General features: G+C 39.8%; 1 protein-coding gene across 1 annotated transcript in view; it reads left to right on the forward strand.

Moving 5' to 3' along the window:
• Nucleotides 1-25291, forward strand: part of CREG (Cellular Repressor of E1A-stimulated Genes) — a 182994-nt gene that overhangs the window by 156512 nt on the left and 1191 nt on the right. The window contains exon 6 of the mRNA XM_067140685.2: nucleotides 3187-3268. Within this exon, the coding sequence (XP_066996786.2) occupies nucleotides 3187-3268 (82 nt within the window). The remainder of the gene's footprint in view (nucleotides 1-3186; nucleotides 3269-25291) is intronic.

Here is a 25291-nt window from a genome sequence, read left to right on the forward strand (position 1 = left end):
CAACAGAATAAATATGACCAAATTTAATCTCTTTGTCATTACTCTTTCTGAGAGATTTCTGCCAGCGTATGTACATAGAATAATTTGTCCTTTCTATGCACAGCATAAACATGTTGGCATAAATAATATTTACCTTAATAGAACAATTTTTAATGTTGTTTCATAGAATAATTAATGAATTATGTCTCAATTTTTAGGTATTAAAATAATAGAATATTACCTTTATCAAGAGCAATGCAGTTCCTACTCAGGTAAACTCTTTTACTGTTTATCATCATATTCTCTCTAGATTCTTTCTGAGGTTCTGTTTCCTTTTGAAAGCAACTTTTATTTTTCACCTTATCCATTGACTTCTTAGGCCCATCACTGTTAGAGTGAACGTCCTTATCCTTTAATAGTCCCCTACTTCATCTACAAGGCAGCAGGTGCATTGTATACCTACTTCCAGTAAGGTCGCTCCTGTAGAGTATGGCTTTTAAAGCCAATAATAATAATAATAATAATAATAATAATAATAATAATAATAATAATAATAATAATCGTATGGCCTCAGCTACCATGTGCAGACATTTCAATTTGACGCCATCTGGCTGTCTGCTCGTCAATTTCGACGTTCTGTTTTACTTTAGGCCCACTAGATGGCAGGCCGAGTAAACCGAAACTCTCTTGGGCGTCTATGGTTGAGATTTAATTAATTTTGTCGGGTAAACACCAAATGTGTCACCAGAGATCTTTTACATGCCGACACCGTACGACATTCAGTGTCTAATGGACTTTTTTCCGCCCTTCAAAAATCCGACTACCTCTGCCGGGTTTGAACCCACTATCTTGGGATCCGGAGGCTGACACTCTACCAACTGATCCACAGAGCCAGCATTAAAGCCACTTAAGTGCAGTCACTGCTGGTGTGGGGAAATATGGTGATAGGAGTTCAAGAGCAGTTAGATGCTTGGGTTGAAAGAGTACAAGTATGAGAGGAAGAGAGAAAATCAGTATCCAGGCTGGTAAGATGAAATTTTTGAGTAGAATAGGAGGAACAAAAACAGATAGGAAGTAGGAAGGTTAGAAAACTAGTACAAGTGAAACTATTGCAGAATAGGATAGAGGAGTGATATGGGCACAGGAAGAGAATGAAGAAGAAGATACTCAAGAAGATGCATGAGATGGGAGTGGAAGGCAGGAGACCAAGAGACAGACAACTGAAAGGAATGGAGGAGCAGGTGAAGAAGATAGGTGAAAACAGGGTCAAAGTGATGACAGAAGGTAATGGAAAGGCCTATGTTCTAAACAGACCCAGTCAGTGGCTGGAAGCTGTGAAAGATGATGATGATGATGATTCCCTCTGTATTATCATATTGACACCCCCGCCCCCCCCCCCCCCTCTGGCAAAAGTCTGGGATCTGCAGCTTGTTCTGTATGGCTAAAAAAAAAACCCACACACACACACATATATATACACTGACTGACAGAGCAAATGCAACACCAAGAAGGAGTAGTTCGAAAGGGATGAAAGTTGGGGAAAAAACAGAGACGGCACGGATGAATAATTGATGTTTATTTCAAACCGATATGCAGGTTACACAATGTGCACGGCATCGACTCAGTAGGATGTAGGACCACCGCGAGCGGCGATGCACGCAGAAACACGTCGAGGTACAGAGTCAATAAGAGTGCGGATGGTGTCCTGAGGGATGGTTCTCCATTCTCTGTCAACCATTTGCCACAGTTGGTCGTCCGTACGAGGCTGGGGCAGAGTTTGCAAACGGCGTCCAATGAGATCCCACACGTGTTCGATTGGTGAGAGATCCGGAGAGTACGCTGGCCACGGAAGCATCTGTACACCTCGTAGAGCCTGTTGGGAGATGTGAGCAGTGTGTGGGCGGGCATTATCCTGCTGAAACAGAGCATTGGGCAGCCCCTGAAGGTACGGGAGTGCCACCGGCCGCAGCACATGCTACACATAGCGGTGGGCATTTAACGTGCCTTGAATACGCACTAGAGGTGACGTGGAATCATACGCAATAGCGCCCCAAACCATGATGCCGCGTTGTCTAGCGGTAGGACGCTCCACAGTTACTGCCGGATTTGACCTTTCTCCACGCCGACGCCACACTCGTCTGCGGTGACTATCACTGACAGAACAGAAGCGTGACTCATCGGAGAACACGACGTTCCGCCATTCCCTCATCCAAGTCGCTCTAGCCCGGCACCATGCCAGGCGTGCACGTCTATGCTGTGGAGTCAATGGTAGTCTTCTGAGCGGACGCCGGGAGTGCAGGCCTCCTTCAACTAATCGACGGGAAATTGTTCTGGTCGATATTGGAACAGCCAGGGTGTCTTGCACATGCTGAAGAATGGCGGTTGACGTGGCGTGCGGGGCTGCCACTGCTTGGCGGCGGATGCACCGATCCTCGCGTGCTGACGTCACTCGGGCTGCGCCTGGACCCCTCGCACGTGCCACATGTCCCTGCGCCAACCATCTTCGCCACAGGCACTGCACCGTGGACACATCCCTATGGGTATTGGCTGCGATTTGACGAAGCGACCAACCTGCCCTTCTCAGCCCGATCACCATACCCCTCGTAAAGTCGTCTGTCTGCTGGAAATGCCTCCGTTGATGGCGGCCTGGCATTCTTAGCTATACACGTGTCCTGTGGCACACGACAACACGTTCTACAATGACTGTCGGCTGAGAAATCACGGTACGAAGTGGGCCATTCGCCAACGCCATGTCCCATTTATCGTTCGCTACGTGCGCAGCACAGCGGCGCATTTCACATCATGAGCATACCTCAGTGACGTCAGTCTACCCTGCAATTGGCATAAAGTTCTGACCACTCCTTCTTGGTGTTGCATTTGCTCTGTCAGTCAGTGTATATTAAAAAAGTATAGAAATGGATTTTACATGAGCAATCACATTTTGCTTTCCTGATAAATTGACATTTTGCACTTTCATTAGTTTCCCAGAAGAGGGACGAAATATACCTGTACACTAGGAAATATGTTTCACCAGTCCTTAATTTTGCATTTAAAGAATGGTAGCACATGGTAACATTCTAATTTTCATCTGCGAACAGGCAATTCGTAGGGAGTTGCAAAATATGCCTGAAAATACCTTTTTAACATATGAGTGGTGACTTGCTATTATTTGGAGGACCTAACTGTCAATATTCTCTTTTGTTTAAGATAAAAACCTATACACCAGAGATTGAGTTTGCTGAAAATGCCATGTTTACCCGCCATCCTGCCATGCGGAGTTGGCCAGCAAGTAAGTAAATTTATACTCTTTGATTGCCTTTACTACAGATTATTTTAAATTGATTTAATTTAGATGAAACAGTAGCAAAAATAAAATGATGGGCATTTTAAGTACAATTCTCACAAGACAGAACTTTTTTTTTGTCTTCATTTCATTTACAGTATATCCAAATTCATTCCATTTATTCAATGGGGTGGCATACAAAGCCTCTCCACCAATTTTTATCCTTGTTAGTCTTCAGTTTTGATGTTGATACAGTCTCAACCTCTCATCTTGATGTCAAACCTCACCATGTCTCTGTACCTTATTCTCGCCCTTACTCTTGATCTCATGTCTTGAAGTTGTAAATCAAACATTTGCTTTGGTAATCTGTTTGAGTCCATCCTTCGCATGTGTCCATACCGCCTTAGCCTGGATAGCACTATGGTGTTCTGTTATCTACCAACTTGACCCATGTTTTTAATATCTGTATCAGTCAGCCAGCCAATCAGTCGTCAATGATCTGCATTTCAGACTGTCATCAAGGTGGCAGATTCCGTATCAGTTGTTTATGTAACCTTTTCTTAAATGTTTTTTTAAACTTGGAAATTTATCAAACATTTTCCTTGATAAATTATTCCAGTCCCTTCCTTGTCCTTTAAAATGAATATTTGTCCCAGTTTGTCCTCTTCAATTCTAACTATATCTTCTTATTATGATCTTTCCTACCTTTAAAAGCTCCACTCAAGCTTATTCATCTACTAATATAATTTCACGCCATCTCTCCATTGACAGCTCAGAACATAATACCACCGGGCGAGTTGGCCATGCGGTTACGGGCGCGGCTGTGAGCTTGCATCCAAGAGATAGTGGGTTCGAATCCCACTGTTGGCAGCCCTGAAGATGGTTTTCCGTGATTTCCCATTTTCACATCAGGCAAATGCTGGAGCTGTACCTTAATTAAGGCCACGGCTGCTTCCTTCCAACTCGTAGGCCTTTCCTATCCCATAGTCGCCATAAGACCTATCTGTGTCGGTGCGACGTAAAGCCACTAGCAAAAAAGAAAAAAACCAACATAATACCAATATAGTTGGTTTGTTATTGGACATTAAAATTATTATTATTATAAACTAGCAAATGTACCCGTGCTTCGCTACAGTATTCTATATTGTATACGGATATCTAAGTAAATTACTGTACATGCAGTGAATAAGATCTTTTTTAATTCAATGTCTCACAGCGTTATCCGAGAAACAGCATAGGGAGGTCCACATACGTTGCTTCTAATGTAAAGAGCAAGTTGCAGAGTTGTGACGATAAAGGCATGTCCACTTACCTACTGCCATTCGCAATCGATTTGGGAATTTTCATTATTATGGTGGGCCCCATTGCCTGCTGCGCGGTCACAATATATTTGGGGAGTTTTCGTTGCAATGACAGGCTCCATTTCCTACTTCCACACAGGTAACAATCGAGGAATTTTTATTGAAATGGCAGGCACCTTCCCTACAGCCAGTCAAAATTGAGTTGTGCTGTTATCAATATAATGACAGGCCCTTTTTCCTAATGCCAGTCAGCTTACTACCACTCACACCGAGATTTTGAGTTTTCATTATAATAGCAGGCCACTATGCCTAACGTCAACCACATTTTAGAGGGTAAATTTGTTTATAATGGCGAGCACCCTAGCCTACTACCAAACACAATCGGGTGAAGGAATTTTGAAAAAAATGCATGTTCCCTAGCCTTCTGCCAGTCAAATCGAGAAGGAAAATAATTATAATGGTACATAGGAGTTGGAGAAAGACCCCATTCATACTGCCAGTTAAAGGTCGATGTGGGGAGCACTGATTACAATAGCAGACGCCCTCCTGCTGAGAGTCGTTATCGATTTGTAAAGTATTAATTACAAAGGCACGCACACCTTTTCTGCATCGTTACAAATCGACTTCAATGAATAAATATAGATTGACATATGAAAATATGTGCGTTTTTACTTTCATTTGAAGATTAACTGCTCTAAAAGGTACATCATATTGACAAAAGGATTGTAGGCCTACGATAAGACGCCATATATAACAGTATAAATGGCCGGTCCTATTATATGTTCTCGTATCTCATCTATTTGTAGCTAAGATTAAGTTAGAAAGGTTGAATACGGCGAAATTTTGGTAAGGTTTTCTCACAGTGAATTACTTTTCAGACACATATATGACAGCTACAAACATAGAATTTGATACACATATAGCTACTGCATGGGCCAAGGTTCACGTAGATGTTGATGATCCTATCTTTCGGATAAGTGAATCAAACTACCAATTGGACGGTGTTATGCATCAACCGGCTAAGCGACAATTTTCCAAAAACGGAATACTGCCACCATCTACCGCCTAAGGGATCGAACTAACTGCTCGAATACTCACGGAGCTCTGTTTGAATTTAAACAGATGTAACGGAAGAAAAACGTAAGCGCCACTATCATAATGCGGGGTTACAAGTTATGCATCAACCGTCTATGCGCCTTATTGAAAGGTCTGATTCGGCAAGTGGTATATGGCGTTTTGTAACATCCGGCTAAACGACATCACACACAGTTTTACTCTCCCGAAATATTAGCTGGCAAGCTGATTTTAGTAGCCTATGTTGGAAACACTGTTTGTTTATTAAGAATTGGCGGGCTGTCTCTAGAATTGTAGTGGTGTGGTGTGCTCGTCACTCTTAATCTTGCATGACGACAACGAGAACGCAAAAAATACTTGCATTATTGTCCGTGGAACAGTTGGAGGAGATTGAAAGTAGAACTGAAAGGGACATGTCCTATATATCACAGGTATTAAGTACGAGTTATTGTTATACAGTGCATTATCATGAGTGCTTGCTAGTTTTTACTGGATATAAGTGTACAGTTGCCTGTTTTGATTTATGTAACTTAATTTCACAAAGCAGTTTAGTAATACGTACAGCATGGTCATAAGCTTTCATTAAGTTAGTAATTAATTAAGTCGCCCGCTAAGGCCTTGAAGTAGATGCGTTAGCACAGGTGGTAATGGTGTGCCTGGAAGGATGTGGGTTCGATTCCTCATCAGTTAGTCAGCATTTCTTTTTCTGCTATTTGTATTACGACTTCATCATTTATTTGCTCTTTTCCTCGAAGGATGGGTTATGGGGCGAGTGAGTCGTTTTCAACTGATTTTGTGGTCTTCTCCCTCGAGTATGTGTAAATTTAATCATTTCCTTTGATATACGTGTTCACGTTGCAGAATATTAGACGATTAGATTATTAGAATTCTTTATATCTTACGTAAAGCCTTGGGGAAGTAACGTATTATGTTATTGCAGGTAGCAACAAGCCGCATGGCTGGAGAAAATGAGGATACTCTGTCGCCTGCAGCAAGCTGCGCTGTAGAAAGAAGCCAATGGGAATCATTTTCAAGTGACCCTGCTGAACTTACCCCTCTGTTACCTGCTGCACATGATAATTGCGATATTTTATTCCAGTGTGGTGAGGATGTACTCGCACCTACATCAAAAAATGACTTTTTCAGTGTGCAAGATACCGAAAATTCTCACACGTATGATCCAAATTTACGAAACAACGGTAATGATTCAGTACAGGAAAGTAATGTAACAGACCAACATGCCACCGTAGAGAACTGTCAAGCCACGTCTGAAGTGAGGTTTAGTAATAATAATTGTGTTTCGGAAATCGTCAACTCTGTTAATAATGTGAAAGCTGGAAATGAAAGTGTCAACGATTCCATAGCGATCGCTGATTCGCCTTCATTAAATTCAGGAAATTTGATCAGAGCCCGTATATCTGAAGGGAGACCAAGAAGGGGACGAAAAAGAAAAGTATCTGATCAGAGCAGGGACGACAGAAAAAAGAAATGCCAGCTAAAGGAGTCATATGTTAGCCAACGTGGGAAGGTTGTCGATGCTAAAGAATTTCGAGACTTCCATTGCCAGGATAAATGCCATGAAAAAGTAGGTGTAGAAGAAAGAAGGAAGGAATTCAATAATTTCTGGAGTTTGGAGTCTTACGAAGCTAAGGTTTTGTTCATTTCTAGCAAAGTATCCATGGTCGAGGTAAAGAGAAAGAGTCAAGGGAACAAGCAGAAGAACCTGCACTAGAATTTACACTTTGGCGGGTGTGCGAGTGTGCAAACGAATTTTTACTCAAACTCTTAGAATATCTGGGGACAGGATCGATGCATATATGAAAAAGACAAGAAATTTCAAAGTGATTAAAGTTGGTAGGGGGAAATCTAACGCTGTAAATAGATTACACGAAGGTAAGGTGGCCGAAGTAATCAGCCACATAAACCAATTCCCTAGGTATAAGTCACACTACTGCAGGGCAGAGACTAGTAGTGACTTCCTCCCATCACATGTCACTATTCCGGTCATGTACGGCCTGTACAGAAACTAATATTCGGAGCCTGTGTCAATGTCCTCCTACAAAAAAATTTTTATACTAAATTCAGTCTGAGGCGCAAAGCACTTAAGAAAGACACCTGCAGTGTTTGCGATTCTCTGAATGCTCAACTGAAAGGTCATGAGGATTCGCTTGACCTAAGGCAACAACTGGAGATCCATCAAGAGCTAGCGGAAAGGGCGCGTTCCGAAATGAAGAATGATATGAAGCGTGCTGCTACGATCGAAGATTTAGCGGTTCCGACATTCGACCTCCAGCGGACTCTACCTTTGCCAAAAATCTCCACTAATATAGTATTCTACAAACGCGTATTGTGGTTGTACAACTGTGGATTTCATGATGGAGGGTCAAATAAAGGATACTGCTATGTCTGGGTAGAAGGGCAAGCTGGCCGTGGAGCACAAGAGATAGGGTCTTGTCTCAGACAACATCTCATGGAAAATTTAGACGAGGGAAAGAAACATCTAATATTGTGGTCAGATTCTTGTGGGGGACAGAATAGGAACATAAAGCTTGTTCTTATGTTGAAGAGTATCCTGGCTTCACATCCAACATTAGAAACCATTCGAATGAAATTTCTAATACCTGGGCACAGTTTCTTGCCCAATGATGATGACTTCGGAGACATAGAGTGCTCCTTAAAGTTTCAGCAGCGGCTGTACACTCCTGATGATTACATACAAGTCATGAAGCAATGCCGTAGAAAAAACAAATTTATAGTAAAAGAGATGAAGAAAGAAGACTTCGTGGGATCTGCTTGTTTAGAAAAGAAGGTAATGAACAGGAAGAAAGACGTTGAAGGTAAGACTGTCAGTTGGCTGAAAACCAGGGAAATTGAAATTGAAAAGAAAAAAACATATTCACTTATTTTGAAAACGTCTTTCAATAGCAGTGAAGGTCAGGAAATTTACTTGAAAAGAAAAAGCTCATCACGTCTGAGTGATCACGACGTATTTCGGGATGACAGTCTAGAACTTCTATGGCCTAATGGGAAGCCAATATCAGAACCCAAACTAAAAGACTTGAAGAGTATCATGCATCTTATTCCAAGTGACTGTAGAGGTTTCTATGAAAAACTGTATTCAAATGGCGGAACATATGACGATATAGATGGTTTTGACGAAAACCTTGATTTTACACTGCAAACTGAGAGTGTGTGAGAAATGAAAATGAAAAACTAATGTATGTGATTCAAATGTGTCCTTTGTATTTCTGTAACTAGATTTATATTTTGTTACCTAGTAACCTAGTAAACACTTTCTACTATTCACATAGTCCTATTAATGTATGCTTCTGTAAAATTCTGATATAGTAATAGGTATTGAAAATCCAATATTTTATTGCTGGTTCTTTTATATTTTGCTTTAAAATGTAACTGTTCACTAAGCTAGTAAACACTTTCCACTATTCACATACTCCTATTAATGTATGTTTTTGTAAAATTCTTATACAATACAATAGTAATAGGTATTGAAAATCCAATATTTTATTGCTGGTTCTTGGTTATTAACAACAAAATCTCACATAGTGGCGCTTAACTTGTTGTTGCATAACTACAAGTTCCGTAACCCTGAGCATCACAACGTTAACCGCCGCAGTTTGGTGCTTAGCCGCCTGATGGATATCTTCGACCCGTAAACTGCAAATACGGCTAAGTTAAATTTTAGGAAAACAAAGAAAATATTGCTCTGAATGAATTTTCGTGTGATTATTAGCATTGCGTGCACTTCATTACGTACCTGTACCAAATATTGATTTATTTTGTCTAAAATATCTCTTCTAAGATGGTTTTAAATGTGAAAACTTTTGAACGCGTTTTGCTCAAAACCAAGATTTGACGCTTAGCCGGTTGATGCATAACACCGTCCAATTATACGTGTAAAAATTGCAAAAAAATAAGTACAATCCAGAAATAGAGCCAAATTTAACATATAAGGGATAAAGATACGACAAAACGTCATAGGACTCAAGTTGTAGATCACTCCGAATTGAACCGAGAATGTGCCATCCGTTTTGTGATACAACTTACCATTTAGTCACCAAATACCTCAAAGGGAAGGTCTGCACCATCTTTAAAATTGCCTCCATATTTCAATATTTTTGGGGGTAAAAAATAAACATTTTAAACATCTCGTAATTCTTCTGTCGGTTACGGGCTAAAAGCTATAATTTAGCTAAATTTCAATTTTCTAGCTCGTCTGGCAGGTTATACCGCCATCTTGATATGGGGGCAGGGGATCAAAAATTAGGACTTTCAGGAAACTTTTAAACCCATGAAATCTATAGGTTATCATTTAGGATAAATATATCCGAATGTGTTTTTATGATGAGCCCCAAATTTGAAACTCCCAGCAAGGCCCCTCAGAATATTTTGAAAATTTTCTATTTTTCTATGGATCCTGAAGTCATCAGCTTCTCTGGTACCAAGTTTTAAGTTTCTAGGTTGCCTGGAAGTGCCTCATTAATTCACGGCAATTTTAATTTGTATACCTTAACTTATAAATACAGTACAGTGTACAACGTATATTGATCGTTCCACACTGACTTCCATTTATTAATATAGGTTATATTTGTCCCCCTTCCCTAGGGGTTCTAGGGTCATCTTGCCCCCACAGTATGTTTTCCAGATAGTAGGTAATATTTGTACACTTCCCACCCCAAAGCGGGCCGAACTTGTACTTTGAAAATATCCTGAGTGACACTATTCATCTCAGCAAGCCCGAAAAGTATGGATTCGACACTATTTTCGATTATTTTCATATATCACTAACACCTCACCCCCCACCCCAAAGGGGGGCTGAAGTTGGCCTTAAAAAATTCCGGAATGTCACTATTCACGTCAGCGATCGCGAAATCTATAGATTCGTCACTATTTTGGATTATTTGTATATATCACTCCCCCTCGGCCCCCCCCCGCTCCAAAGGGGGTTGAGGTTGGACTTTAAAAATTTCCGGAGTGTTACTATTCACCTCAGCGACCCCAAAATCAATGGATTTGACGCTATTATCGATTATTTTTAAATATCACCCCCCCCCTCGCTCCCCTTCACGAAGGGGGCTGGACTTAAAAAAAATCTAGCATGTCACTGTTCATTTCAGCGAACCCGGATACTATGTTTTCATTTTATATATAACCCCCCTGACCCCCCCACCTCTAAGGGTGCTAGGGATGGCTTAACCCCACAATGCTCATCTCCAGATAGTAAGTTACGAGTGTACCAAATTTCTTTGATTTTGCTTGAGTGGTTTAGGAGGAGATGTGTCATTTACATACATACATACATACATACATACATACATACATACATACATACATACATACATACATACATACATACATACATACATGCATACATACATACATTTTTATATATATAGTAGATAGAAGACAGGCAGGCATGGGCATGTTTATAAGTGCAGACCCTCATTTCGAGATTTACTGCTCCTAAATGGTAAATCATATTGACAAACGGATTGTGCCACCAGACGCCACATTTATCGTTCTACAGGTTTGCTCCTATAACATTTTCTCGTATCTTCCATATTTTTGTAAGATTGAATTAGAAACTTTGAACAGGGCAAAATTCAGGTACATTTATAACATATTACATCATTTTTTGCATACTTATGAGGAAGATAGAATCATGAAATTTGGCTCCCATATGGCCTTTGGTCGTATCAATATATGTGGCAAATTTGATAATTCTATCTTTTCTATAAGTGTGTCAAACTATGAAATATACGTGTGTGAAAAAAAACAACTTGCACACAATGGAGAAATACAGCCAAATCTACCACATAAGGGAGTGAGAGATACGACAAAATGTCATAGGACCAAAGTTGTAGATCACTCCAAATTGAACAGAGAATGTGCCATCCATTTTGTGATATGACTTACCGTTTAGCCACCAAATACCTCAAAAGGAAGGTCTGCACAGTCTTTAAAATTGCCTCCATATTTTTGGGGGTAAAAAATAAACATTTTAAACATCTCGTAATTTTTTCGTCCGTTACGGGCTAAAAGCTGTAATTTAGCTAAATTTCAATTTTCTAGCTCGTCTGGCAGATTATGCTGCCATCTTGATATGGAGGGGGGGCAAAAATTAGGACTTTCAGGAAACTTTTAAACCCATGAAACCTATAGGTTATCGTTTAGGATAAATATATCCGAATGCGTTCTTATGATGAGCCCCAAATTTGAGACTCCCAGCGAGGCCCCTCAGAGTATTTTGAAAATTTTCTATTTTTCTATCGATCCTGAAGTCATCAGTTTCTCTGGTACCAAGTTTTAAGTTTCTAGGTTGCCTGGAAGTGCCTCATTAATTCACGTCAATTTTAATTTGTATACCTTAACTTATATATACAGTACAGTGTACTACGTATATTGATCGTTCCAAACTGACTTCCAATTATTAATATAGGTTATATTTGACCCCCTTCCCTAGGGGTTCTAGGGTCGTCTTGCCCCCACAGTATGTTTTCCAGATAGTAGGTAATATTTGTACGCTTCCCACCCCAAAGCGGGCCGAACTTGTACTTTGAAAATATCCTGAGTGACACTATTCATCTCAGCAAGCCCGAAAAGTATGAATTCGACACTATTTTTTATTATTTTCATATATCACTAACACCTCACCCCCACCCCAAAGGGGGGATGAAGTTGGACTTAAAAAAATTCCAGAATGTCACTATTCATGTCAGCGATCGCGAAATCTATAGATTCGTCACTGTTTTGGATTATTTTTATATATCACTCCCCCTTGGACCTCCCACTCCAAAGGGGGCTGAAGTTGGACTTCAAAAATTTCTGGAGTGTTACTATTCATCTCAGCGACCCCAAAATCAATGGATTTGACGCTATTATCGATTATTTTTAAATATCACTCCCCCTCGCCCCGCTTCACGAAGGGGGCTGGACATTTAAAAAATCTAGCATGTCACTATTCATGTCAGCGAACCCGGAGACTATGTATTCAACACAATTTTCTATTCATTTTATATATAACCCCCTGACCCCCCACCCCTAAGGGTTCTAGGGATGGCTTAACCCCACAGTGCTCGTCTCCAGATAGTAAGTTATGAGTGTACCAAATTTCTTTGATTTTGCTCGAGTGGTTTAGGAGGAGATGTGTCATTTACGTACGTACGTACGTACGTACATACATACATACATACATACATTTTTATATATGTATATATATTAACTCATTCGGAACAAATATTTCAGGTTCCCTATGGGAATAAACATCTTTATCAGCTCAGAACATACCACGTAGTCAAGCAGCTCACGTCCTTACTCCCAAGTCTTCCCAGCCCAAACATTGCAACATATTTGTAATGCTACTCTTTTGTTGGAAATCATCCGGAACAAATTGAGCAACTTTTCTTTGGATTTTGTCCAGTACTTGAATCAAGTAATCCTGGTGATACTCTAGTTCGGGTCTAGAGTCTTCAGATCTTACCAGAGTCTTATATGCCCTCTCCTTTACATCCTTACTACAACCCCTAAATACCCTCATAACCATGTGCAGAGACCTGTACCCTTCATTTACAATTACATAAATGTGATTACCCCAAAGAAGGTCTTTCCTTATATTAACACCTAGGTACTTACAATAATTCCTCAAAAAGAACTTTCACCCCATCAACGCAGTAATTAAAACGGAGAGGACTTTTCCTATTTGTGAAACTCACAACCTGACTTTTAACCCCATTTATCATCATACCATTGCCTACTGTCGAATCTGGCAACTTTAGTACAATTTACGAACTTCATCGTATAGATCCGTATTGATATAGTTAAAACTAAGAAACAATGTTAGGTTTTGGTCCACCCAATCAGTTCACCCCATTGATGTGTATCGATTGGGTGGACCAAAACCGAACCGAACCGATACACATCAATGGGGTGAACTGATTGGGTGGACCAAAACCTAACATTGTTTCTTAGTTTTTTTCTCACAACATTATCAAGGTCATTTTGCAGTTGCTCACAATCTTGTAACTTATTTATTACCGGTACTCTGTACAGAACAACACAATCTACAAAATGCCTTATCTCTAATTCCACTTCTTTACACATGTCATTGATATATAAGAAAACATAAAGGTACAATAATACTGCCTTGAGGAATTCCCTTCTTAATTATTACAGGGACAGATAAAGCTTCACCTACTCTAATTCTCTGAGTTCTATTTTCTAAAAATATAGCCACCCATTCAATCATTCTTTTGTCAAGTCCAATTGCACTCATTTTTGCCAGTAGTCTCCCATGATCTACCCTATCAAATGCTGTAGATAGTCAATCGCGATACATCCTGAATCCAGGATATTTGCCATATCTTGCTGGAATCCTTCAAGCTGAGCTTTGGTGGAATAACCTTTCCTAAACCCACACTGCCTTCTATCAAACCAGTTATTAATTTTGCAAACATGTCTAATATAATCAGAAACAATGCTTTCCCAAAGCTTACATTCAATGCATGTCAAACTGACTGGCCTGTCATTTTCAGCTTTATGTCTATCACCCTTTCCTTTGTACAGAGGGGCTACTATAGCAACTCTCCATTCATTTGGTATAGCTCCTTCATGCAAACAATAATCAAACAAGTACTTCAAATATGGTACTCTATCCCAACTCATTATCTTTAGTATATCCCCCGAAACCTTGTCGATTCCAGCTGCATTTCTAGTTTTCAACTTTTGTATCTTACTGTAAATGTCATTGTTGTCATAGGTAAATTTTAATACTTCTTTAGTATTAGTCACCTCCCTCTGTCTGGACATTATCCTTGCATACTGCTGACTGAATACTTCTGCTTTCTGAAGATCCTCGCATACACACTCCCCTTGTTCATTAATGATTCCTGGAATATCCTTCTTGGAACCTGTTTCTGCCTTAAAGTACTTATACATCCTATTCCATTTTTCACTAAAATTTGTTTGACCGCCAATTATGCTTGCCATCATGTTATCCTTAGCTCACTTCTTTGCTAGATTCAATTTCCTAGTAAGTTTCTTCAATTTCTCCTTACTTCCACAGCCATTTCTATTTCTTTCCAACCTGCACCTCCTTCTTAGTCTCTTTACTTCTCTGCTATAATATAGTGGATCTTTATCATTCCTTACCACCTTTAAAGGTACAAACCTATTTTCACATTCCTCAAAATTTTGCTTTGAACCCATCCCAGAATATGTTTACATTTTTATTTACCGTTTTCCACTGATCATAGTTACTTTTAAAAACTCTCTCATACGCGTTTTATCAGCCATATGGTACTGCCTAATAGTCCTAATTTTAATATCTTCCTTTCTTTCACATTTATTTTTAACTACCACGAAAACAGCTTTGTGATCACTAATACCATCTATTACTTCAGTTTTTCTATGGAACTCATCTGGTTTTACCAGCACCACATCCAAAATATTCTTCCCTCTAGTTGGTTTCATCACTTTCTGAATCAGATGCCCTTCCCATAATAACTTATTTGCTGGTCATGCTTCCTGTCATTCGCATTACCTTCCCAATTGATATTTGGTAAATTGAGATCACCTGCTACAATCACATTCCTTTCTTTATCGTTTCCCACATTAATCTTATTAAATAATTATGAATCGGTGTCTGTGCTACTCTTTCCCGGTCTGTACACTCCAAAGACATCAAGTTGCCTATTATCTTTAGAGATGAGCCTAACACCTAGAACTTCATGTTTGTCATTTTTAACTTTTTCGTAGCTTACAAATTCTTCTTTCACCAGAATGAATACTCCCCCTCCTACCATTCCTATCCTATCTCTACGATACACACTCCAGTTCCGTGAGAACATTTCTGCATCCATTTTATCATTTCTCAGCCATGATTCAACTCCTATTACAATATCTGGTAAGTATATATCTATTCAATTACTTAATTCTATTCCTTTCTTTACAGTCCTATTACATTTCAGCACTAACATTTTTATGTCGTCCCTACTTGATTTCCAGTTCCCTGTTCCCTTATCACCGCTCCCTAGGCCACCCAGTTCCCCTGCATGTACCTCCCTATAATCCTTCTAAACAAATTTCCTAACTTATATGTACCACTGCGGTTTAAGTGAAGGCCATCTGAGCGCAGATCCCTATCTCCTGCCCACCCATTAGGATCTAGAGTTCTCACTACCCGTTTCCCAAATAAATTACCCATACATACCCTTATTCTGTCAAATGGTTTATTATTGATTAAGAATGCATGAACTCATGAAGAGGAAGCTCAAAATGATATGAGTACGAGTATCAACTTGTTGAGATTATTACACGGCAGAATGATTATGAATACAATGTTAGGTATTCTTAATTTTGGGGAGGGTATCTTGGTCCATCTTGAAATACTTCAGGTTGCATCATTATTTGAAACAATTGGAATATCATAAACAAGATAACATTTACAATAATTCGACTAAGCTGAATATATTCTTCCAAACAGCTTCTTAAACTATGTTTTGTTGTTGAAATTTTACATTTTAATTTAATCAGCTATGCTTTCTTGTAGTCAGTCATCCACAAAATATGTATGCTTGTAGATAGGTAGGGTGATAGTCTCCTCAGTGGAGGAAGTACTGTTGAAATCTATCGGGTAACGTCTGTACTCTAGGTTAGGAATGGCTACCAAAAGTGTCTCTTCCCCATGACAAGGGCAGCCTGATTAAAACTTCTGGGGCTAACAACCTGTCACAAGACTGAACAGACACAAGCCATCCCTACACACTTACTATTCAGCTCATGAAATGGATTGCAGAATCAAATCTACATTACTCAAGGGGGACAATCCCCTGTCAGCTAAGACTGATACAAGAAGGCAGTTGAATTCTGGAGGACCTGCTGAGAAGTGTGTGAGGGAAGAGTTGGAGCTTCTCAGAACCTCAACAAAGATCAAGGCTAAAAGGTTTTTCAGAATGGGGACCATAAACATATAGGCAATAAGAAAGACCGGCAAACTCAAATCGATAATACCAATATAAATGGTCCGTTATTGGACATTACAAATTTTCCAGCTAGCTCATTCTTGGTTGCCAGCGTTTCGCCCTCGTGTGCTAGGGTGGGCTCATCAGTTGGTACCTAGCACACCTACCAATACGCTGGCTAGTGCATACCGTGGAGGCCACTGCGTAGGCTAACTGGAGCCACCGGCAGTGCCAATGCACTAAGAGACTTTGTCTCATCACTAAAAATTGATGCCTGCTTGGCCATCAGATGATATAGATGCTGATTCCCATAGGGAATCTGAAATATTTGTCCTAAATGAGTAAATTTATAATACCAATATAAATGGTCCGTTATTGGACATTACAAATTTTCCAGCTAGCTCATTCTTGGTTGCCAGCGTTTCGCCCTCGTGTGCTAGGGTGGGCTCATCAGTTGGTACCTAGCACACCTACCAATACGCTGGCTAGTGCATACCGTGGAGGCCACTGCGTAGGCTAACTGGAGCCACCGGCAGTGCCAATGCACTAAGAGACTTTGTCTCATCACTAAAAATTGATGCCTGCTTGGCCATCAGATGATATAGATGCTGATTCCCATAGGGAATCTGAAATATTTGTCCTAAATGAGCAAATTTATAATACCAATATAAATGGTCCGTTATTGGACATTACAAATTTTCCAGCTAGCTCATTCTTGGTTGCCAGCGTTTCGCCCTCGTGTGCTAGGGTGGGCTCATCAGTTGGTACCTAGCACACCTACCAATACGCTGGCTAGTGCATACCGTGGAGGCCACTGCGTAGGCTAACTGGAGCCACCGGCAGTGCCAATGCACTAAGAGACTTTGTCTCATCACTAAAAATTGATGCCTGCTTGGCCATCAGATGATATAGATGCTGATTCCCATAGGGAATCTGAAATATTTGTCCTAAATGAGCAAATTTATAATACCAATATAAATGGTCCGTTATTGGACATTACAAATTTTCCAGCTAGCTCATTCTTGGTTGGGAATCAGCATCTATATCATCTGATGGCCAAGCAGGCATCAATTTTTAGTGATGAGACAAAGTCTCTTAGTGCATTGGCACCGCCGGTGGCTCCAGTTAGCCTACGCAGTGGCCTCCACGGTATGCACTAGCCAGCGTATTGGTAGGTGTGCTAGGTACCAACTGATGAGCCCACCCTAGCACACGAGGGCGAAACGCTGGCAACCAAGAATGAGCTAGCTGGAAAATTTGTAATGTCCAATAACGGACCATTTATATTGGTATTATAAATTTGCTCATTTAGGACAAATATTTCAGATTCCCTATGGGAATCAGCATCTATATCATCTGATGGCCAAGCAGGCATCAATTTTTAGTGATGAGACAAAGTCTCTTAGTGCATTGGCACTGCCGGTGGCTCCAGTTAGCCTACGCAGTGGCCTCCACGGTATGCACTAGCCAGCGTATTGGTAGGTGTGCTAGGTACCAACTGATGAGCCCACCCTAGCACACGAGGGCGAAACGCTGGCAACCAAGAATGAGCTAGCTGGAAAATTTGTAATGTCCAATAACGGACCATTTATATTGGTATTATAAATTTGCTCATTTAGGACAAATATTTCAGATTCCCTATGGGAATCAGCATCTATATCAAACTCAAATCGATAATAGACAAGATGAAAGAGAGAAACATCAGAATACTAGCCATGCAAAAAATAAGGTACAGGGATGAAGAAACAGGGGAGTCAGAAGGCTTCATGGTGCTGAAAGGAAAACAAGGAATCAAAATGGGAAATGAGACATATACCTACATGCTTTGGTACAGGGTTCATAGTGGACAAGAGATACAAGGATGGAATAACTGAGATAAAGAGCAGGTCAGAAAAGATATCAAAACTGACTTCCAAGCAGAAAACAAATACATGCTAGTCAATGGACAGGTATCGACCAATGACAAGAACAGGAAGAATCCGAAAGTGGTAGACAGCAGACAGGTATGATACTCGTAGGTGATTATAATGCACAGGTCAGAAGAGAGAACTAACATAACGGAATGATAGGAGAGCACCTGGCACACAGAAGGACAAATAAAAATGGGGAAAGATTTATTGAACTGTGCCAAGAACACAAACTGAGACTGATGACAACACACTTCACGGCCAAACCAAACAAGAAAAAGATATGGGCAAGCCCACATACAAGTATATGTAGGGGAATTCCAGACTGATTATGTTGCAATAAGCCAGATAAGCATTAAAGAGATCATGAACACCAAGGTCAGAAAGAACACAAGGATGGAGTCACAGATCACTACCTATGGAAGTCAAGTGCCAGTGAATACCGAACAGAGGTAGATAGCCACAGATGAATAGAGCAGTGGGGAACACCAAGATCGACCGAGACAAACTAAGACACAACCAAAATAAGTAGGAGGAAGGACCCATCTGAATGGAATGTTGTCTATTGTCTTACTGCCTCCCCATTTTATTATCTCCACCGATGTCTCATCATCTCTGGTCACCTTCTTATTCTTTTATTGCTTGTGCCACCTCATCCCTCGTCAGAAGTAGTGGCTGTCTCTTTTACAGCCAGCCTGAGTTCCAGTTTGTATCCAGGTGGTTCGCATTTCAGTTGGTTGGAAAGACATGAAGATAAACATGGGAAAACAGGCTGAGTTATGGGGCAAAACAGAAAAGAAGAAGAAGCAATGGTGGTGGAATGAGGACTCTGAGAAAGCAGTAGAGAACAGGAGAGAGGCCTGGAGAGTCTGGAGTACCAAGAAGAACCCAGAAAATTGGGAGGTTTTCATGGAAGCAAGGAAGGAAGCAGCCAGAACAACAAGATGAACCAGAGACAGAGGATGAAACAGGAACCGGATAAAATTGAGGACAACTTCAGGAAGAACAATACCAGAGTCTTTTTCCAAAAGTTTGAAAAGAGACTGACTGGATACAAAGGCAGAGAAGTGTTCATAACATACAAGAAAGGGAACTTGACGATTAGTGTGGAGGAGAACAGTAGAATACAGGCTGAGTATTTCCGCAACCAAATGAAATGTGAACCACCTGGAGACAAACTGGAACTCAGGCTGGATGTAAAAGAGACAGTCACTACTTCTGACGAGGGATGAGGTGGCGCAAGCAATAAAAGAATAATAAGGCGACCAGAGATGATGAGACATCGGTGGAGATAATAAAATGGGGAGGCAATAAGATAATAGACAACATGACCTACATCATTACCCACAGGACGAAGAAATTACCAGAATGGTTGGAAGAATGCAGTCATAGTATCGATACACAAGAAAGGGGACAAGAGAAATGCAAACAACTACAGAGGGATATTGCTAAAAGAGGTCGGCTACAAGGTGCTGTCAAGAATCCTCTTCTTGAGTTGAACAGCTAGAAAGTACAGTAGGAGGTTACCAGATTGCTAAGCAGGTTTTAGGATAGGAAGACTATGCAGAGATCAGATCTTTACTCTGAAACAACTGATAGAAAACAGGGTCTTGAAGAATAAGAAGACAGTAGTAAAGTTCATGAACTTCAAGAAGGCATATGACTAGATGTTGGAGAATATCCAAAAGAACAGAGGACTAGATGGCACCACACGAGAAATGTTAAAAGAGGTACTGAAAGACGCAAGGGCAAGGGTAAGATTCGGGAGTGCATTATCAGAAGAATTTGACACCATATACTTGTGACCATGACTAGGATCAAACAGCGAGACGGACTGTCAGCAATGTTATTCAAAATAACATTGAAAGAAGTAATCAGACAATGGAGGGCAGCAAACTACAAGATGGGGAAACCAAAGATGCAACTGAGACAATGGGTGATATGAATAAACCGGAGACGTGTCTCTTGTCTCATAAATATTAAGACATGTCTCAAATGTATATGAATAAAAAAGCCATGTCTCAGCAGTGACCTTTGCTCCTTGAGACACAGGTCGTTAGCGGATTCTCTCGGAGACACAACTCCAAATGTATATGAATAAACTGGAGTTTAGTCTCTCTGAATGGAAACTGGTCTCAGAATTTCTTGAGACAGCCCAGAAGGTGACTCAAGCCGATAGAATCAGACTGAAAACGTGATGGCGGAGTTTATGATGGTTTTACAACAGAGAAGAAAAATTTATAAACCACAAAGAAATTCTCTCGAACATGATTATAAATATCTCTACCGTTACCGGAAAGAAAATGTGGAATGCTTAGCACATTTTCTGGAGCGAATACACGAGACATTCATATAATAATAATGATAAAGATTATGACGATGATAGCCATTTGCGATAGGATTTACATGCATCATAAAGTCTAAAATGTTTAAAATCAAACCAGAAATATGCAAAACCGTGCAACATACACTTCTAATAATTTTCTTAGTAATTGTTACATTACTTTAATTATTCTTAATCTATTCTACATTTATGATTTTTTCTGTACGTTGACATTTTTTCTATTCACAACACGACTAACATTTTATAAATAAAATTAATTCACAATCACGGAAAAGGCCGAAACGAAACATACCTATGTTTAAGATATGACTTACAATTATTCAAGGTTTTCATTATTCACTTTGTCCTGCTCCTTAGTTGAATGGTCAGCGTGGTACTTTTCGGTTCAGGAGGCCTCCGGGTTCGATTCGCTGTCGGGTCAGAGATTTTAACGTTAAATCCTCAACCTTCCTGCAACTCACACACAACACTATCCTCCACTAGAATAACACGGCAGATGACACCCATCCTCGTCGGAGGGTCTGCCTTACAAGGGCTGTACCGGGCTAGAAATAGCCACACTAAATTATTACCTATTATTATTATTATTATTATTATTATTATTATTATTATTATTATTATTATTATTATTATTCACATTTTGATATCTGGAAGGATATTTTTTTCAAGTCTGAAAATTATCGCTCTCTATCACATGTTGGCCAAATGGTACTGAACGAATGTGCGAGTATCCTTGGTCCTGGTGTAAGCTATCCCATTTATGTTTAAGTGCCGTTAAATTCCCTGCCCATGCCTTTTTCGATTGCACTGTTTCTAAGTTTATTTAAAAGTTTCAACCGGCGGCTCATGCCCTTGAAAAAAATATGCTGTAACTGGCTTCACAACATTTAACAGATTCGCATAATGACGTTATTCAGCCAATGATTTACTGCCTCTATGAGTGCTGCTCTTTCTCAACCATCGCACCAAAATCTCACTTGCGCCGAATACTACGAGGGAAGCATTTGGTTTGGATCAGACAGATTTTGATGAAACTTCCATGAATTGTCAATCTACCTGTCTTAAATTTATTGCTGATATTCACTTTGTCATAAAATCAACGACATGGTTATAATTAATTGCTAAAGAACAGCTGGGTGGTTTGCAGCTGTATTGACCTCGTGTATGCACTGTAGAAATGCACTGATAGTTATATTTTAAAGTTACATTAAACAGGTTGCGCTATAGAGTGAAAATTAGATTTTGCTCATCAAATCCATTTTACTAACATGCACAGTATATGAATATTTCAAAATATTAGGCTTTTAATACTTCTTTGTCGTTTACAATTGAGGCTAAAATATGTAATATGAAATCATCGTCATTTGTATATAAACTTGCATGCTACAAATAGCCTTAAACTTTCGGATTCTTGGTGAAAGTGATTAATTTTGTCACACTGCGGGTAACCTATATAACAACGTCATGCAGCGATGTCCTGATGTATTAATTGACCATCCTACCATGTTTCATTGAAATCGCTGCCATCTACACATCACGTTCCATTTAAAACTGGAGCAAAAATTTACTGTCAATAAATACCGGTACGAAAATGTTATTTCACGGCAGAACGGTTCTCACTATTGAGTTCCGGATGTCTTAGCTCATCATGTTACTAAGTTTCATTGCAATTTGTCCGGTCCAAATCAAACAACTCCCTTCGTTTATCAATATGGATAGCATTTTGTATTGTTTCTAAGTTTTCAATTTAGACAGTTTATACAACAGTATATACTGTAGGTATTGGTAGGATATTATATACCAGGTGAGTTGGCCGTGCGGTTAGGGACGCGAGGCTGTGAGCTTGCATCCGGGAGGTAGTGGGTTGAAGCCCCACTGTCGACAGCCCTGAATATCGTTTTCCGTGGTTTCCCATTTTCACACCAGGCAAATGCTGGGACTGTACCTTAATTAAGACCACGGCCGCTTCCATCCCACTCCTAAGCCTATCCCATCGTCGCCATATGACCTATCTGTGTCGGTGCGACGTAAAACAAATTGTAGAAAAAGTACATTATATGCAGAAACACCCCTAGCTATGCACAGGTATGGTCAATAAACTCTTCATATTCGTGAAGAATGAAGTACGAAGCGTGTGCTAAAAAGTGTTTGAGTAATTTTCAATGACCGCAGAAAATTGTGCATTTGTATGTGGATCCTGAATGTGATGATACATTGTAACTTCTTACACAATATCTTGAAGGAAACTTACAAGAAAAGAAACCTTAAATCAGTCGTTCACAAGCTGGGGTTCAAGTATACCAAGTGTACGAGCCACTACGTTTATGTAAGCCTGGAAAGAATTGAAATAAGAACTAGTGATTATTGAATATTGATTAATACGAAAGGTAGCCTATAGTTTGCAGAATAGGCTCCCAAGTGAAACACAACTGAAGAAGAAGAAAAGTCTGTCAAGAACTATTCTAAATGAAAAAAATATCAGTGGGTGTTCCACTTCGGTTGTACTTGTTTGTTCTGCTCGTTTCTCCCTTTCATGTAAAAGATTTTCCATTTGCAGTTGCAAAATCTGTTTTTGCATTGATATGAGTTCTTCTGTTTTTTCGAGAACACACTGTCGCTTTTCAATCTTTTTCGCTTGTAAATCTAACACTTCCATCTGTTCCAACAAAACCAATTTTTGTAGTAATTCATTCGTCAGCTGACAGATACCAGAGCCAGTGTACGAGACTCATCTCAAGCGGAAGGGGACAAGTCTCGTTAGCGAGAAACAAACTTTATTCATATACATGACGAGTTCTGTCTCGCAAGTGACTTCCGTCTCAATCCTCCTTCGAGACTTGTCTCCGAGTTACATCTCATTTTTATTCATATCACCCAATGACTCTTCGAAGGTATGGAGCAGACCAACTGGAGAAAGAAGAGAGAAAAATCATGAGGAAGATACTGTGACCAAACAGAGAAGGAGAAAGATAGGAATGAAGATCAAGGACGGATTCTACTGAAACATGAGGACAATCTCAGAAGAAATAAGACTCAAAAGAGCAAGATTTTCTGTACATGTTATCAGGATGGACATGGAGAGAATGACCAGAAGAGAGTGGGAAACAATGGGTAGGACACTAGAAAAGCCAGGAACTAAGTGGATTATTGACTGGACAGAGATAGGGATCAAGGTAGAAGGGATGGAGAAGTGGAGAAATTAATACACACCAACCAGTATGATGGAGCTCAACAACAGAGAACAGGATAGAGAAACATCAATAGGACAGACAAGAGGATACTGAAAAATCTCTGAAGATTGGCAGTGAGAGAGAGAGAGAGAGAAGATGAAGAAGTTCTGAGAGAAAAAGAAAACCCAAGCCATGACAAAGCTACCTTTGGTCTTACAGGGACTGTCTTTTATGTCAACTGCTAGTAATGCTGAATTGTTGGCAAAACCCAGGCAATTTGTTTTGATTTTTTGGCCAATCTTTATTTTATTTTTGGGGGACATTTCTTAAACCATTCCCTCATTACCATTTCTAGAGCAGAATTAAGAAATAGTGGTGAGGGCCCATCTCCCTGCCATAGTCCAGTTTTAATTTCAAATGACTCTGATATTTCACCCCTAAACTTCACTTTTGATTTGGTGTTAGTGAGGGTCGGTTTTATCACGTTTATTCATTTGGGGTGTAGTCCAAGGTATCTTAAAATTTTAAACAGGGATTCTCTATGGATGTAATTGTAAGCTTTCTTGAAATCTACAAATGTTATCACCATATCTTTGTTTCTTCTCCTGTTATAGTCCATTATCAACTTAAGACTCGTGATCTGATCAGATCAGCTCCTACAGTGTCTGAAACCTCCTTGATATTCACCTAGTTCTTTCAAATTGCAAAACAAACTGTTTCTGACAATAAAATGAAAAGGAGTGAACTTGTTAATATTTGTACTAAAATGAAATGTGTAGAAAGTAAAGTGAGAAGTGAACTGAAGTGAATGGAAAAGCATGTAGGACAATCCCTAGATGATGCTGTGTACAAGTTGTTTACATAACTACGTTCAAGTGGATTGGCAATCAGAAGAAATGAAATTCAAGCTACCATGGAAAAACTAGCAGAGCAGTTAGAAATAAACTTTTTAGTGAATTTAGGCTGGCTGTTCAGATTTTAAGGGTGTGATAGCTGTATTTAATGTATCATAATAAGATGTGTTTAGTTGCTGTAAATGTAGCTTTAATCCACTTCTTGTCAACATTTCCCCCAGTTAATCTGGATTAACAAGGTTCTGCCGTAATTATATTGTGCTACTGTCCCACAAAATACTGGGTGGGTGGTCATCCTCAATATTTTCTCACAAGTTCCTACATTTTCTTGCTCAGGAAATGTTGATCATTTCAGTTGTGAAGGTGAGACAGTCTGAGGTAGAAAGATAATGTTCAGTATGAA

This window comes from Anabrus simplex, chromosome 1, assembly GCF_040414725.1.
Source record: "Anabrus simplex isolate iqAnaSimp1 chromosome 1, ASM4041472v1, whole genome shotgun sequence".
Taxonomy (NCBI): Eukaryota; Metazoa; Arthropoda; class Insecta; order Orthoptera; family Tettigoniidae; genus Anabrus; species Anabrus simplex.